This window comes from Hoplias malabaricus, chromosome 8 (genome assembly GCF_029633855.1).
Source record: "Hoplias malabaricus isolate fHopMal1 chromosome 8, fHopMal1.hap1, whole genome shotgun sequence".
Taxonomy (NCBI): Eukaryota; Metazoa; Chordata; class Actinopteri; order Characiformes; family Erythrinidae; genus Hoplias; species Hoplias malabaricus.
In genome coordinates, this window is record NC_089807.1 from 34,248,840 (window position 1) to 34,263,037 (window position 14,198).

Below are 14,198 nucleotides of genomic sequence, written 5' to 3' on the forward strand. Positions count from 1 at the left end.
TTCGTTGTTCATATTGCATTCTTCACCTGTGGTGAAAAAGTACGATAATAACATTGAGCTTGACTTTGCAGGATAGTGATGTGTATGAAGATCCACAAGGTGAACATGATGACAACTATGAGCCTCCACCGCGTGAAAGAAGCTTCCCTGCAACCCCTTCCATCAGTTACCCTGGAGGACAATACTTGGGTAAGCATCACCACACCATTTTTAACATATCCCTGATTAAAGATAACGTGAAAATCTGAAGATGAAATTCAACTTAAAGCACCACACATTTGTTTTCTCCTGTGATTGTTTTTCTTCACATAATGAAACCAATTATAAAAGCAATATACTGATATTCCGTGGGCTTCATTTATTAGAGATGCTGTACTACTGGATTTAACATATTTTATATATGGCTGCCTCCAGGGACCTGCTCTGTGGAGACAAATATGGTTAACTGGGGTATTTTAAAGCAATTTGTTTTATCTATTCTGGTCATGAATCCATAGTCATAGCCACAGACATTTGGCCATATCGAATATTAAATGTATAAAAGTAGTGTTATCTGCTACAGATTTTTTTTATTTCGTATGAATCAGCCGGTGCTTAAGTAGATTTGATGAGTGACTATAGATATCAGCCCAACTGTTGCTACACGGTTGTGTTAGTCATTCTCCAGGACTACATCAGTGATCACAAGACACTGCCCACATGATGTTGTTGGATATTTTTGTCCGTGAACTATATATATATATATATATATATACAGGGGTTGGACCATGAAACGTAAACACCTGCCATTTTAGTGTGGGAGGTTTCATGGCTAAATTGGACCAGCCTGGTGGCCAATCTTCATTAATTGCACATTGCACCAGTAAGAGCAGAGTGTGAAGGTTCAATTAGCAGAGTGTAAGAGTACAGTTTTGCTCAAAATATTGCAATGCACACAACATTATGGGTGATATACCAGAGTTCAAAAGAGGACAAATTGTTGGTGCACGTCTTGCTGGCGCATCTGTGACCAAGACAGCAAGTTTCTGTGATGTATCAAGAGCCACGGTATCCAGGGTAATGTCAGCATACCACCAAGAAGGACGAAACACATCCAACAGGATTAACTGTGGCTGCTAGAGGAAGCTGTCTGAAAGGGATGTTCGGGTGCTAACCCAGATTGCATCCAAAAAACATAAAACCACGGCTGCCCAAATCACGGCAGAATTAAATGTGCACCTCAACTCTCCTGTTTCTACCAGAACTGTCCGTCGGGAGCTCCACAGGGTCATTATACACGGCCGGGCTGCTATAGCCAAACCTTTGGTCACTCATGCCAATGCCAAACGTCGGTTTCAATGGTGCAAGGAGCGCAAATCTTGGGCTGTGGACAATGTGAAACATGTATTGTTCTCTGATCAGTCCACATTTACTGTTTTCCCCACATCTGGGAGAGTTACGGTGTGGGGAAGCCCCAAAGAAGCGTACCACCCAGACTGTTGTATGCCCAGAGTGAAGCATGGGGGTGGATCAGTGATGGTTTGGTCTGCCATATCATGGCATTCCCTTGGCCCAATACTTGTGCTAGATTGGCGCGTCACTGCCAAGAACTACCGAACCATTCTGGAGGACCATGTGCATCCAATGGTTCAAACATTGTGTCCTGAAGGTGGTGCTGTGTATCAGGACGACAATGCACCAATACTGGTGAAAGATTGCTTTGATGAACATGAAAGTGAAGTTGAACACCTCCCATGGCCTGCACAGTCACCAGATCTAAATATTATTGATCCACTTTGGGGTGTTTTGGAGGAGCGAGTCAGGAAACGTTTTCCTCCACCGGCATCACGTAGGGACCTGGCCACTATCCTGCAAGAAGAATGGCTTAAAATCCCTCTGACCACTGTGCAGGACTTGTATATGTCATTCCCAAGACGAATTGACGCTGTATTGGCCGCAAAAGGAGGTCCTACACCCTACTAATAAATGATTGTGGTCTAAAACCAGGTGTTTCAGTTTCATTGTCCAACCTCTGTATTTCAGCAAACGGAAAGTACCACATGGTTAAACATGTCAATTTTGTTTCAGGATTAAAACTAGGACTTTTTTGACACCACATTGTGGGCTAAAAAGCATTATACCATGTGAAAACTAACTTCCTGTCTGTGGTATTACTTCTCAATTCAAGATAAATGTTCTGGGCAACAAACAAAACCCATCAGGTCCATCAAGCCAAACCAAGCAGCAAAAGATTATGTAAGTTCATATTATTATTTTATTTTTCTCTGCAGCACTACTTGGAAATTGAATAAACTAAATATAGTTTTTATTCAAAGAACTTGCTTCATTTCATTCTTTATTGTTTTCTTTTCAGGATGACTACCTTGATCCAGAGGATGACATAGATGATAATTATATTGATCCTGAAAAAGGTGCTGTAGACAAGACAAAGGGCTGAAAACTTTCAAGATCTATATTAAAAATAGGATGTCTAAGTAATGGTCCTATAATTGAGACATCGTAAGTTCAATACCAGGCCAAAAGGCATTGGTCTCACTTTATGGTCCTTCCTCTTTGCACAGTGCTAGCTTATGTGGAAGACTCTTAGCTAACTTAAAAGTCAGTGTTCTCCTCCATGCTCACTGAGCTGTCCATAGTGTTCAAATTGTTGCAGTCGGAAAATTTACCGTGGCTGCCAACATATGTCTTGGATAAAGCATGTGCTGCCTTCACCATCCTATCAAATAGTAGTAAAGAGGAAAATCTGTACACATGGTTTAGTAATATGTATAAATATTAAAACTGTATCCACAGATTTGTAAACTGTACCCTTGATTTTGCAAAACCGTTCTCATTGATTTATATATTAATAACCCAAGATTTGATTCCCTGGGTGCAGTTTAGAAACTGTGAATATGGATTACTATACTGTACTATGGATTCACTTTTTTTCTAATGTATGACCACTAATGGGCTCCATACTGCAGTCTACAGATATACAGCAAATCCATATTCATTATAAGCATCACAGATTTGTGTAAAGAATTTACAGAAAGTTTGATGAGCATTATCAACCACACAACACTGTTCTCTCAGACCACTGACGTAAAACTTGAACAAAAATAGCATGTGATTGCTAGAATTTATTAGCATAACACATGATGCAATTTCCAGTTACAACATTACCAGATTGGATTATTTTATGTTCGGTGTTGTGTTGACAACAGTGGAAATCAGCCATGACTGCTTTAAATGTTCTAACAGACAGAGGAAGTGAAAAATGTAATTGGGATTATAAATCTTTTTGTTTACAGACACCCATGCAAACAAAGGAAACCAGTTTGGCATTCCAGCACGTTCACACAGTCCAGGTATTCTGGTATATACTAATCCAGTTTTGGTTTAAAACCATTTATTAAACCATTACATATCTTATCATATTCTAGCTTTGTTGTTATGAATGTTTTTATATTTATGTGAATTTCACTGAGCTAGATTCAAACTAAAAATAACTAAAAAACTAAACTAAAACTAACTAAAAAAAAGGAGGGTCATGAAGTATTTTCTGTTTAGGATATTCATGTTCCTGCTAAATTACATTTGTAGAAATTACAACTAACAAAAGCAATGGGGTCTTTCATGACTGACCAATTAAATATTTTTAACCAGCCAACCCCATTTAGCGTACATTTCAGAATACCAGTCTGAAGGGAAAAGTCCCAAAGAAGGAAGTGAAAAAAGCTGAATTGCCAGTCTGGCCTGGTATCACCAAAGGGCAATGTACAGTATATGGTACTGGGTATGGATCCCAGTCAAATATAAACATTGAGTTTTAATGGACACAGCACAATTACTTATGGTGTGCAATAAAAGTTGTATAGTGCATCAGGAATTTTAGAAATACTGTGAATACTGCAATGATTTGTTCTTGATCATTTTCAGACGTGTATGAAGTCCCAGACACTGTGAGTTTATCTGTTCTTTTTAAGCACTAGTATTATCCTTAATAATATTTGGTCCATCTGTAAAATTCTGAATTATGAAATGTAATTATTTGTGTGTTTAAAGGATGTTTCTCCAGCTACCAGCAGGTGAGTGTGTGATTCTCCTCAAGTTAAGCTTCATTGTTTATATATTTATAAATTACTTGAGGTAAGTAATTTAAGTCACATAATTAGTTTTGTAATAAGCCTTGTGTAAGCCCTAAGTCAAAAAATTTGGTATGAAATAGAGCAGAGTAGAACAGAATAGAAGCAATATGAATTGCCATTGCACAAGTACAACAAAATGAAAGTTGAATACAATAAAATGCTTACTGCTTCCTTACTAGACACCATTAAAAATAATACCTACGTAATACAGTAAAGAGTACAATGAGTATATGACCTCTGTGTGCACCTATAGCAATACATTAAGCACAGACATTAAACTCATGCAGTAAACAGTTCAACAGCTCGTATGTCCAAATTAGCTATGTGACATCACATCACTGGTGACATTATGGAAGCGTGAAAAGCCAGAGTGTAAGGCTTCAGAAGTGGGACACACTCTCATTCCCTTTTAACTGTAAGTTAACATCGATATGAATAATTTGTGATTTCCTCCCCCCTACATTTCAAATAAATGACACACAAAGCCATTTCTATTTCAACTTAACAAAGAGAAAGCGAAATATAACACATTTTTAAGTGCATAGAATGCATTGTTCCCATTTCTCAGCCATGGTGAAACTGATGTTTGAACTAATGTTTGAAACCTCAAAAGATTGCAGTGAAATAAAAATGTGGCCTGCTGCACACATGCATTACCTGCTCATAGTGGGCACTCATACGCACACGTGCTGGGGAAAATGGAAGAAACTTGAAACAGCCTGAAACACCTAAATTGGCATTCACAAAGGTTGCAAGACTGTAAGTGCAAGCAATCTGAGATTGCCTTTGTTCATGAAGAAAGAGTAGACTACATGCAGACTTGACTTAAAAGTGCTCCAGGTGTGTATCTGAGTATCTCCACTGAGGTGCTCACCATTATTTGTGTAATCAGCAAAGTATGAAAAAGGATGAATTGAAATTCAGTCATACATGATAAATTCATATTGTTTTTCCAAAAATAAAGGCAATTGATTGTCTTAATTGTAAGGAAAACAGCTACTAAAACTAGGTTTTCCACATAATTCTAAGTTTTCTTGTTTTTGACAGATGCAGCACTGGGCGACAGCCCCCTGGACCCAGAGTGCCCCCTAAACCCAGCCCCAGGTATTACAGCTACTCTAGACTTGTGTGTAACTTTGTATTGTGGCTTTGTACTAAGGTTGGGTTCTGTGTGAACCAACTCAAATTCTTTTAGTTTATCGTAGGTCAGAGGTTTAGACACACGTTATTTATGTTTTGCAAATTATTTAAATCATATATTCAATTGATTTATTTTCTTTATGTTTGTTTTTATAAAACAAAATATGGCCATTTAGGATTTGTGCCAGCAATGTGTTTCAAAATGGTTGGTACAGAAGCATGTTTGATACTGTGATGTACCAGCTATTTTTTAACAAAAATCTGTAAACATTTGTGAAATTTTTAAAAATTATTTAAAAAAACAACAACAAAATCTTGCAGTTTTAATTTATCTTTATACTGTATCCAATTAAGTATATGGTTTAGATGATTTACACATCGTTGCATTCTGTTTTTATTTATATTTTGCATAGCATCTCAAATTTGTTGAAAATCTGGGTTTGTACTTTGTTGGTCCACTTGGTCCAGCACTACACCCACCAACACACCACAACCACATTAATGTCACAGCAGTGCTGAAAATGATCCACCACCCAGATAATACGTGGAGAATAATGGGGCTAAAAAGTTTGCAAAGCAAAAGATGGCAAAGCTAAACATTCAAAACTCATCTTGAACAACAATCCACATATATAGGAAAATAATAATAATATTTATTGTACATTGTTTATACGTGGTTCCCAAACTTTTTCTGCTGTGTCCCCCTTTTGTAGTTGAGAATATTTTTGCGCTGGAATTTATTTATACATTTATACAATATTGCAACTACTTATAGAAAAAAAAAATAAATAAAGTGATTGTGCTTAACAGTCATTGTTACATATTTGCACCTAATTGCTTCCCTGCACAAAAAATAAATTATAAAACAGCTTCCCGAAAGACAAATTTCCTCTGCAAAAATTACACATTTAATCCCCACATCTCTTCAGTGACTGGTATGAGATATGCCTCATCATATTTTCTTGTTGTCCCTTTGGACGTTGTGGCTTGAGAAAACTCATCATTTGCTGCACGTTTAGCTCTCTCATCTTTTGTTAGCAGTGCTCAAACGTGCATAGCTCATTTTATACAGTGATAGGATGCATGGTAGCACACAGAAGGCCCTGATTGTACTGTGATTAATATCACTCTGTGCAGTAATAATGTGCACATGCCATATTTTTTTTATCATCATATTTCAACCAGGAAAACAAAACAAAATATGCCAAATAAACAAAATAAAAATTGGAATTTTATGGGACATTTTGGGGGAAAAAACAAGAAAAAATGTTTCTAGTATTTCAAAAACAGGAAAGCCCAAAATGCATACCCTTGTCATTGGAAGGTCTTGACATGTGGTTATTATGTGATTGTGTTGTACAGCATATGTGGAGGACAGGACAAATAAGTACAGAAATAAAAAAAGAGCACAACGTTTTGTTCATAAGATATAATACAGGCATTAGTGTTTTTCTTGTTCATTTTATTTAAAAATAAATACTAGATGATCTACCACCAAAGAACAAAGACAAAAACAAAAGAATATTTTATTTATTTTAGAAATTACAATGACTTTTTTTATTCAATGCAAGAGGTTAGAGTAAAGCATGTGAAGTTTAAGGAAGCTCTGCACAGCTATATGGAGTTTTATAAACACATTAATGCCACAAAAAGTCTCCCCACCAGTTCCCTTTACAATATTTCAGGTAAAGACACACGCTCAGGTGAAATAAGACAAATTCAGCAGTCCTCCTCTCTTTGTGAGATACAGTACATGTGTAAATGTTGCAGAGTTCCGAGCCGTCCTGCTGAGCTTGTGAACAGTGGTGAAACCTAACCAATGCTGAGCCGCAGCTCTGGTCAACGTGCATGATGTCACGCCAAACACAGCCCCAGAAACACACACAAATGGAGTGTGTTACTGTCTTATTACCCCGTCCAGCTCCACCTGGCAACTCTATTTGAGACTCAGAGCTCTTTCTTTAGTGCAGTAGCACCACCTTGTGAAATATTGCTGAACTAACTGCAGAAGGTGAATTAGAGCTCCTACTCACGCATGCACATTTCAACATTAGGAGTCAGTCTGTAAGAGAAAATGCCTCTTCTATGTAATGTCAGAACATATTTTAACTTTTATTGTAAGTTCAGGCTCAAGTTATTTTTAACAGTTTTGGAATTATGTCATATCTCTTCTGTATCTCTCGCAATTACACTTTCAAGCTGAATAAAATATAAGGAAAATAAATCTTAAGCATGCTCAACTAACTACAGAAGCTCTGTGTAGAACTGATGAACATGAGCTTAAACAGAGAGCATCTGGAGAGTATCCTTCTTACATCTGTTTATACGGCTGTTGTTGTTTCTTTTAACTTTTCAGAATGAAAAATAAGCCAGCTCCCTGCCCAGTAAGTGTTACAACTGATTTAAAAATATTATAGGACAGATATTCAAAGAAATTAAGCCTGTCCATAATGTCATAAGGCATTCTGTATGTACGCATTTATGTATATACATCATAATGATCAGGATTTGAATGCAATGTTCATGTCACACTGTGATTTAATGAATTGCTGCGTTATCTGATTTCAAAGGAGCCAAGCACAGATGATGATTATGAAGTCTGTAATGATGATGAATGTGAGTATGTGCTGAAACACTATATTTCAAATAGATGTGACTAATAAGACTAAAATATAATAATGCAAAATAATTATACATGAAAGTCTGTTACATAATAAAACATAGACATAAAGCCTAATACCTTTTTGTTAGAGGGCATTTAGAAACATTAATCTCTTCAGATACCTGTTTACTATTATTTGACACATTTCTGTAGAATGTAGCATTTCACATAAAATGCAGAATGTCTGTGTCTTAAATTCTAAATTTTACATTTTAATTTGATGAAAAATGCATCAGATCAGCGTTAAGTATAGGAAATACAGTCTATATACTATATAAAAGCTGAATGTACTGTAATGTATCAATATATCATCATTTCACCTTCACAATTATAATTGTTAATAAAAGTTAATGAACGATAGTTAAGATCCTTACAGTAAAATATTATTAAATATTTTAGTTTACTGACTGGGACTGGAAGGTCCTCTCATGGGGCTGGTGTGTGGTTACTTTTTATGAAAATGACCAGATGCAATTTTCAAACGTCTCAAACACACTGCAGGCATTAAGGTACTGTATTATTGTCTTTCACCGTTATCTAGCACCAACCTCATCTCTAGTGCGTGTGCCTGAAAGACCAGACAAGAAAACTGCTGAAGAGAGACGGCCATCCTACCCTGTTCCACAGTCAAGAGAACTGTAGGTCACTACATTACAATTAGGCCAATTAAAATAAAACATTTGTTGGTATTACGTTATTGAACGCAAACTGACTAAGATGTCTTCTCTCGTATTAGGAAGCTCACAAAGCCACCACTTTTTCCGGTATGTATTTCTGAAATATTAGACATGCTCCTTTAAATTCGTAGTTCTTGTTTAGTAATCTTGTTTCTTAATTTCCAGAAAACTCACATTTCAATGAGAGAAAATGAAGGTAAATTATGCAAATTTTACACAATCATTAATTTATCTAAAAGCCTTGAATTTGTTGGGACTTTCCGTGAATTGAAAAAGAAAAAAGAAAGGACAGAAAACTAAAAAAGAAATGGTGTGGGTGAATGTGTTGGTGTGTATTGCCCTGTGAAGGACTGGCGCCCCCTCCAGGGTGTGCTCCTGGTGATTCCAGGTAGGCTCCTGACCCACCGCGCCCCTGAACTGGATAAGCGGTTACAGATAATGAATGAATGAAAATGTGATGCCTGAAATACCCTCCAAAAAGTTTACACAGAATATTGGTCACATGTCTGATTCCCCTTTCAATGATGTGCCATTACAGAAGGTCAATCAAACACACACATTCTGGGTCTGTGAAGCTGCACTTTTGTAGCACATACAGAAAGAGGCCTGGCGCTGTCTTGCTTAAATAAATATTAAAAAATGTTCCAGGATTAGACATTGCTTATATGGCAGCATATGTCTATCTAAAATCCCAGTATACCACTCCACATCTGTGATACCTTCACATGTATGAAAGTCACTCGTGCTGTGGTCACTGATGCACCACAATGCCATGACAGATGTTGGCATTTGCAGCTATCACTGATAACTGTCTGGATGACCCCTTTTGACTTTTGCACAGATAGCGCAACGTCCATTTTTCATTAAAACAAAAACAACATGGACTTATCAGTCCACAGCACACTTTTTCACTGTTGTTGGACCATCTGAGATGATCTTGGGCCCAGAGATCTCAGTGGCATTTGGCTTTCTCCTGTGTAATAGAACTTCAAGTGCATTTCTTGAAGTTACCTAATTTCAAGAAGCTGCCCTAGACTGTTAAGTGATAGTGGTTTCTAAAATGCTATTTTATTCCTCTTATAATCATCAGCTTATATTGTAATACTTCAAATGAATTTTCTAAAAACTTACCTCCCTATCTATTTTGTTTTTTATTCTCATTTACTTTTTGTAAATGTACTATACATTAAAAATATGGGGCGGCACGGTGGCACAGCAGGTAGTGTCACAGTCACACAGCTTCAGGGACCTGGAGGTTGTGGGTTTGGGTCCCATTCCAGGTGACTGTCTGTGAGGAGTTTGGTGTGTTCTCCCTGTGTCCGCGTGGGTTTCCTCCGGATGCTCCGGTTTCCTTCCACTGTCCAAAAACACACGCTGGTAGGTGGATTGGTGACTCAAAAGTGTCTATAGGTGTGAGTGTGTGAGTTGCCCTGTGAAGGACTGGCGCCCCCTCCAGGGTGTGTTCCCGCCTTGTGCCCAATGATTCCAGGTAGGCTCTGGACCCACCGCGACCCTGAACTGGATAATCGGTTACAGATAATGAATGAATTATACATATGTTTCTGTTTACTAAATACAAACTATGTGGTTGGTGAAAACACTGGAGATCGTTTCTGTGTAATTCTATGTTTTTATTGCATACTACAAAATATATTAACATTTTAAAATAGTGTTTGTAGTGTAATATGTAATATTACACTACTACATGAAGCAACCAATTTATTTGTTTTGGACACATTGATACAAGATCCTCCCTGCAAGCTGAGAATTGTGTGTGTGTTTGTATAAGTGGGTAGCTGGTTGTTTGTTTATATTTTGTTTGCTATAGTTTTGTTACTGTAAAGCATCTTTGAGGTCATAAAAGATACTGTATAATTTAAATGAATTGTATTGATTTTACAGTAACACTGACACAAACACAAAGGCACGTGCCAGTACTGGATTACAGAAATAACTGTAAAGAACCAGTTTTGACTGTAGTCATGTGGGAAAGTTAAATGTATTAGCAGAAAGTCTCTCTTTGCTGCCGTCATAGCCTTCACTCTTGAAAGAAAGCTTTATACTAGCTTTAATATATTTTATAATATAACTTTTATAATGCTTTTTTACAAGCGGATATCAAAATCCCAAAAAGTATGCATCAGTCTCTTCCACATTCAAGTTCCCCAGGTGTAATATAAAAAAAATGTAAAGGTATTTCATTATTGAAAATGTCTATCAATGCATTATGAACATCTGACCAGAAAATGCTATTTAATTGAACACTCCAGGAATATTTGCTATCGGTTGGCTGTTTGATTCCTGCATAATCTCCAAAATTCAGTTGCATTCCCTATAAGGATGATTAGTTTTCTGGTCACAAATTTACCCCACCTCATCTGAGATAATAAATGGAGTTTCATAAGTTTAGAGAACACAGATCAGTGACTCTACACTTTATTATTGGGGAAAGTTTTATACCCCTCTAGCCCACACTTGACAATGGGCACGGTGACCATAATTATATAAGCAGCTGTGCAAGAGTATTTCATTTTAAAAATGTCTAATATGATTATATATAGTGTGCACCTTATATTGGTGGGGGGTTCCACACTGTTTGGACATAAAAGTATTACCTGAAAAACTATCAGAGCTGTCTGAAATCTAAATGTCAAGTGAAAAGTTGAGCTAATTTTTATTTTAATTTTGTATAGCTTCCCCCGTTAGCACAACTCGAGATTCAACAAATGCTGCATCTTCATCAGTGCCTGGATTTTACCGTTTAAAGTAAGTGTCCACGGAAATGGAATATTGGTCAAATTAAAAACAAACATGAAGATGTGGCTAGTTCAGTTTCAGAAAGTAATAATCCACCCCAGAATTTTGTTCAAGCTGCTGGACTTGTATAATAAGCACAGACTTGCCACCATTGTCCAAGCAGTTGGAGCCCAATTCCAGGGTGTGTTATTGCTTTCTGGATCTGAATTACTCACCACTGCGCCAAGCGCACTTAGTTATGGGTATAACAATTATAACTAATAGCTGTTGTTGAAGGTCCTCATTCATGTTTTTGTCTTGTGCAGGACGTCTCTGCCTCGTGAGAGCTCCCTGCAGAGTAAGACTTCCTAATTATAGATTTTATCACACACACGCATGCACACACACACATACACACGCACACACAAAATGTCCGTTAAGTTATGATTGTCTTTATGCAGAGCCTCCAGTAGTGGAGAAAGGAAGCTTATCTCAGAAGGACAATGAAGCTAGACAACAAGAGGAGGTGATCTTCTCACCACACGCAGAAATACACTTGTGTTTATTTGGTTGGTCATAGCTCACATTGTGGTATCTGTTTGTAATAATGTATATATTGCTACCTACTGTACGTAACAGTTAATAATACACTTCAAAATAATTACAACTAAATAATAAACTCATGACAAGCCACTAGTAACTTATTATTGTTGTTTTATTATTTCAAAAAAAAAGGATAAATAAAATCAGTATTGATATATTGTCATCTCTTTATTTTGTTTGTGAACAATAATAATTTTCACTATAAAAAAATAAATGTAAATACAACAATAATTACAATAATATATTATCACTATTGTTGTATGAATATTTATATGAATATTGACCAAAAGTTTGCAATATCTATTTAAATGGCATAATTCCATGTTTAAAGGCACACCACCTGCTTTACTCACATAGAGTAGTCACAATGGGTTTGTTATTCTTATGAAATAAATAAATACATCAGTAGTATTTAGTTAGGAATATTGAGATAGTGGGTGATCTTTGTAGTCAAAGTCCCATTGTAAGAAACTTGACTTGTTTTTATGCTTTTACTTAAAGAGTGAAATGCCATGTCACATTCATGCTTGAGATAATAGCAGGTCCATGGAAGCAGTGGGATAAGCTTTGTTTGAGTGCAAAATGGATTCAAAACTAATGTTTCATCTGTTGTCCTCCACTGGTAGGATGCTGGCGTGTATCAGAAACTTTGGTACGCCAGCACCTGTGACCGCAAAACAGCAGAGGACGCTCTGATCCGATCGTCCAAGGCAAGTTAACCCTGACCTGCTGGAACAAAGACAGCACATTACAGCATATTGTACTGTATGACTCAGGCGTGTCCAGCTTTGTCTGAAATAGGCCAGATTGCTGCAGAGTTGGAAGATTTCCCCATTCAAACACATTAGATCCAGCTCAAGAGTTAGTTGCTAAGTGTGTTTGAGCAGGGGAAATTACCAAACATAGCTTGCCTATGGCTCTGGAAGGCCAAAATTGGACACCATTCTAACAACACATAATGGTACATTGTAATATATTGTATGCCTTACATGTTTACTGTGTAAGATAAGTGCATGCTGCAAAGGCCATTTCATTCTCCCTTGGTGCTATGTTTCTTTTCCCTCAGGATGGGTCTTACCTGGTGCGGAAAAGCTCAGGTGCTGATTCCCTGCAGCCTTACACCCTGGTAGTGTTCTACAACGGCAGAGTGTACAACATCCCAGTGCGCTACATTCCCACCACAAAACAATACGCTCTGGGCAAGCAGAAGAATGGAGAGGAGGTAAGGCTTACATATGTATATGTAAGCCTAATCCACAACATGCATTTTACATAAACTCTTAGAAAATGTGGTTCTTGCTCGGAATGGGGCAAATTTTTATGTTCTCAATTTACAGAAAGTGTTTGAATTCACTTTAGAAAACATACTGACCAATGTACTAAATAGTTAACAGACAAACTTTGCTTTGATAGTTGAATACACCATGTAGTGTTAAGAATTACAGACACTCAGGTTATTGCTTATGGTTTATAGTTTTAAAGGAACACTAGGTAGTATTTTTACCTTTAAATTACAGCTTTAAAATCATTGTGATGCTTCACTGACCTGTAATAGGGTGAACTGAGCCCCTGTCTTTGCTACTCTGGTCTCAGCACTGCAGAAACTGCACTATGTAACATTTGGAGGAGGGTAGGAACCATCCCCCTCTTCCGCTTGATATCAGTACTGTGCTATAAAAGTGAATTACACTCTGCCGCTGTAAAGATTTGATACCAAATCTTACTTTGTGCTCCTTTAATTTTATTGTTATCTGTAATTCTTCTTTGATATTTCAGTATAAGTTACTAAAGCAGACACACTGGGTGCTGTTTTAATGCATATTCTGCTGATATGGAAACAAAACATTAGTTCAGTGATCTCTCTAGTTAAAGGGATGCTAGGTAAGATTTGGTCTTTCTGGCCTTGATTTCCCCCTGCAAATGCAGAATGTAATTCACTTTTACAGCTTTGTTATGAAATAACAATGGGGGTGGGGGCATTGTCCTACCCTCCTCCAAAAATTACATAGTGTAGTTTTTGCAATGCTGAGCCAAGAGAACAAAAGAACAAGTACAAGAGCAAAGACAGAGGCACCTTTCTCCATATTACTTCAAAATGATTTTGAAGGTGTCATTTTATCATAAAAATACTACATAGTGTTACTTTAAGCCCTGCTCTAACAATTGTAACCACATTATAACATCGTGATAATATTAAGTATCATTAATTTTATTATTTAGTATTGTGGCTCCATATCAAAATAATAAAAG

General features: G+C 36.9%; 1 protein-coding gene across 5 annotated transcripts in view; it reads left to right on the forward strand.

Moving 5' to 3' along the window:
- blnk (B cell linker) overlaps nt 1–14,198 on the forward strand; it is a 60,852-nt gene that overhangs the window by 45,991 nt on the left and 663 nt on the right. For all 5 annotated transcript variants that reach the window (XM_066678900.1, XM_066678901.1, XM_066678899.1 and 2 more), the window contains 17 exons: nt 72–189; nt 2,168–2,235; nt 2,354–2,411; nt 3,294–3,350; nt 3,922–3,944; nt 4,048–4,070; nt 5,178–5,234; nt 7,627–7,654; nt 7,841–7,886; nt 8,474–8,570; nt 8,669–8,696; nt 8,775–8,805; nt 11,303–11,375; nt 11,672–11,703; nt 11,807–11,871; nt 12,575–12,658; nt 13,015–13,170. In XM_066678900.1, the coding sequence (XP_066534997.1) occupies nt 72–189; nt 2,168–2,235; nt 2,354–2,411; nt 3,294–3,350; nt 3,922–3,944; nt 4,048–4,070; nt 5,178–5,234; nt 7,627–7,654; nt 7,841–7,886; nt 8,474–8,570; nt 8,669–8,696; nt 8,775–8,805; nt 11,303–11,375; nt 11,672–11,703; nt 11,807–11,871; nt 12,575–12,658; nt 13,015–13,170 (1,044 nt within the window). The remainder of the gene's footprint in view (nt 1–71; nt 190–2,167; nt 2,236–2,353; nt 2,412–3,293; nt 3,351–3,921; nt 3,945–4,047; nt 4,071–5,177; nt 5,235–7,626; nt 7,655–7,840; nt 7,887–8,473; nt 8,571–8,668; nt 8,697–8,774; nt 8,806–11,302; nt 11,376–11,671; nt 11,704–11,806; nt 11,872–12,574; nt 12,659–13,014; nt 13,171–14,198) is intronic.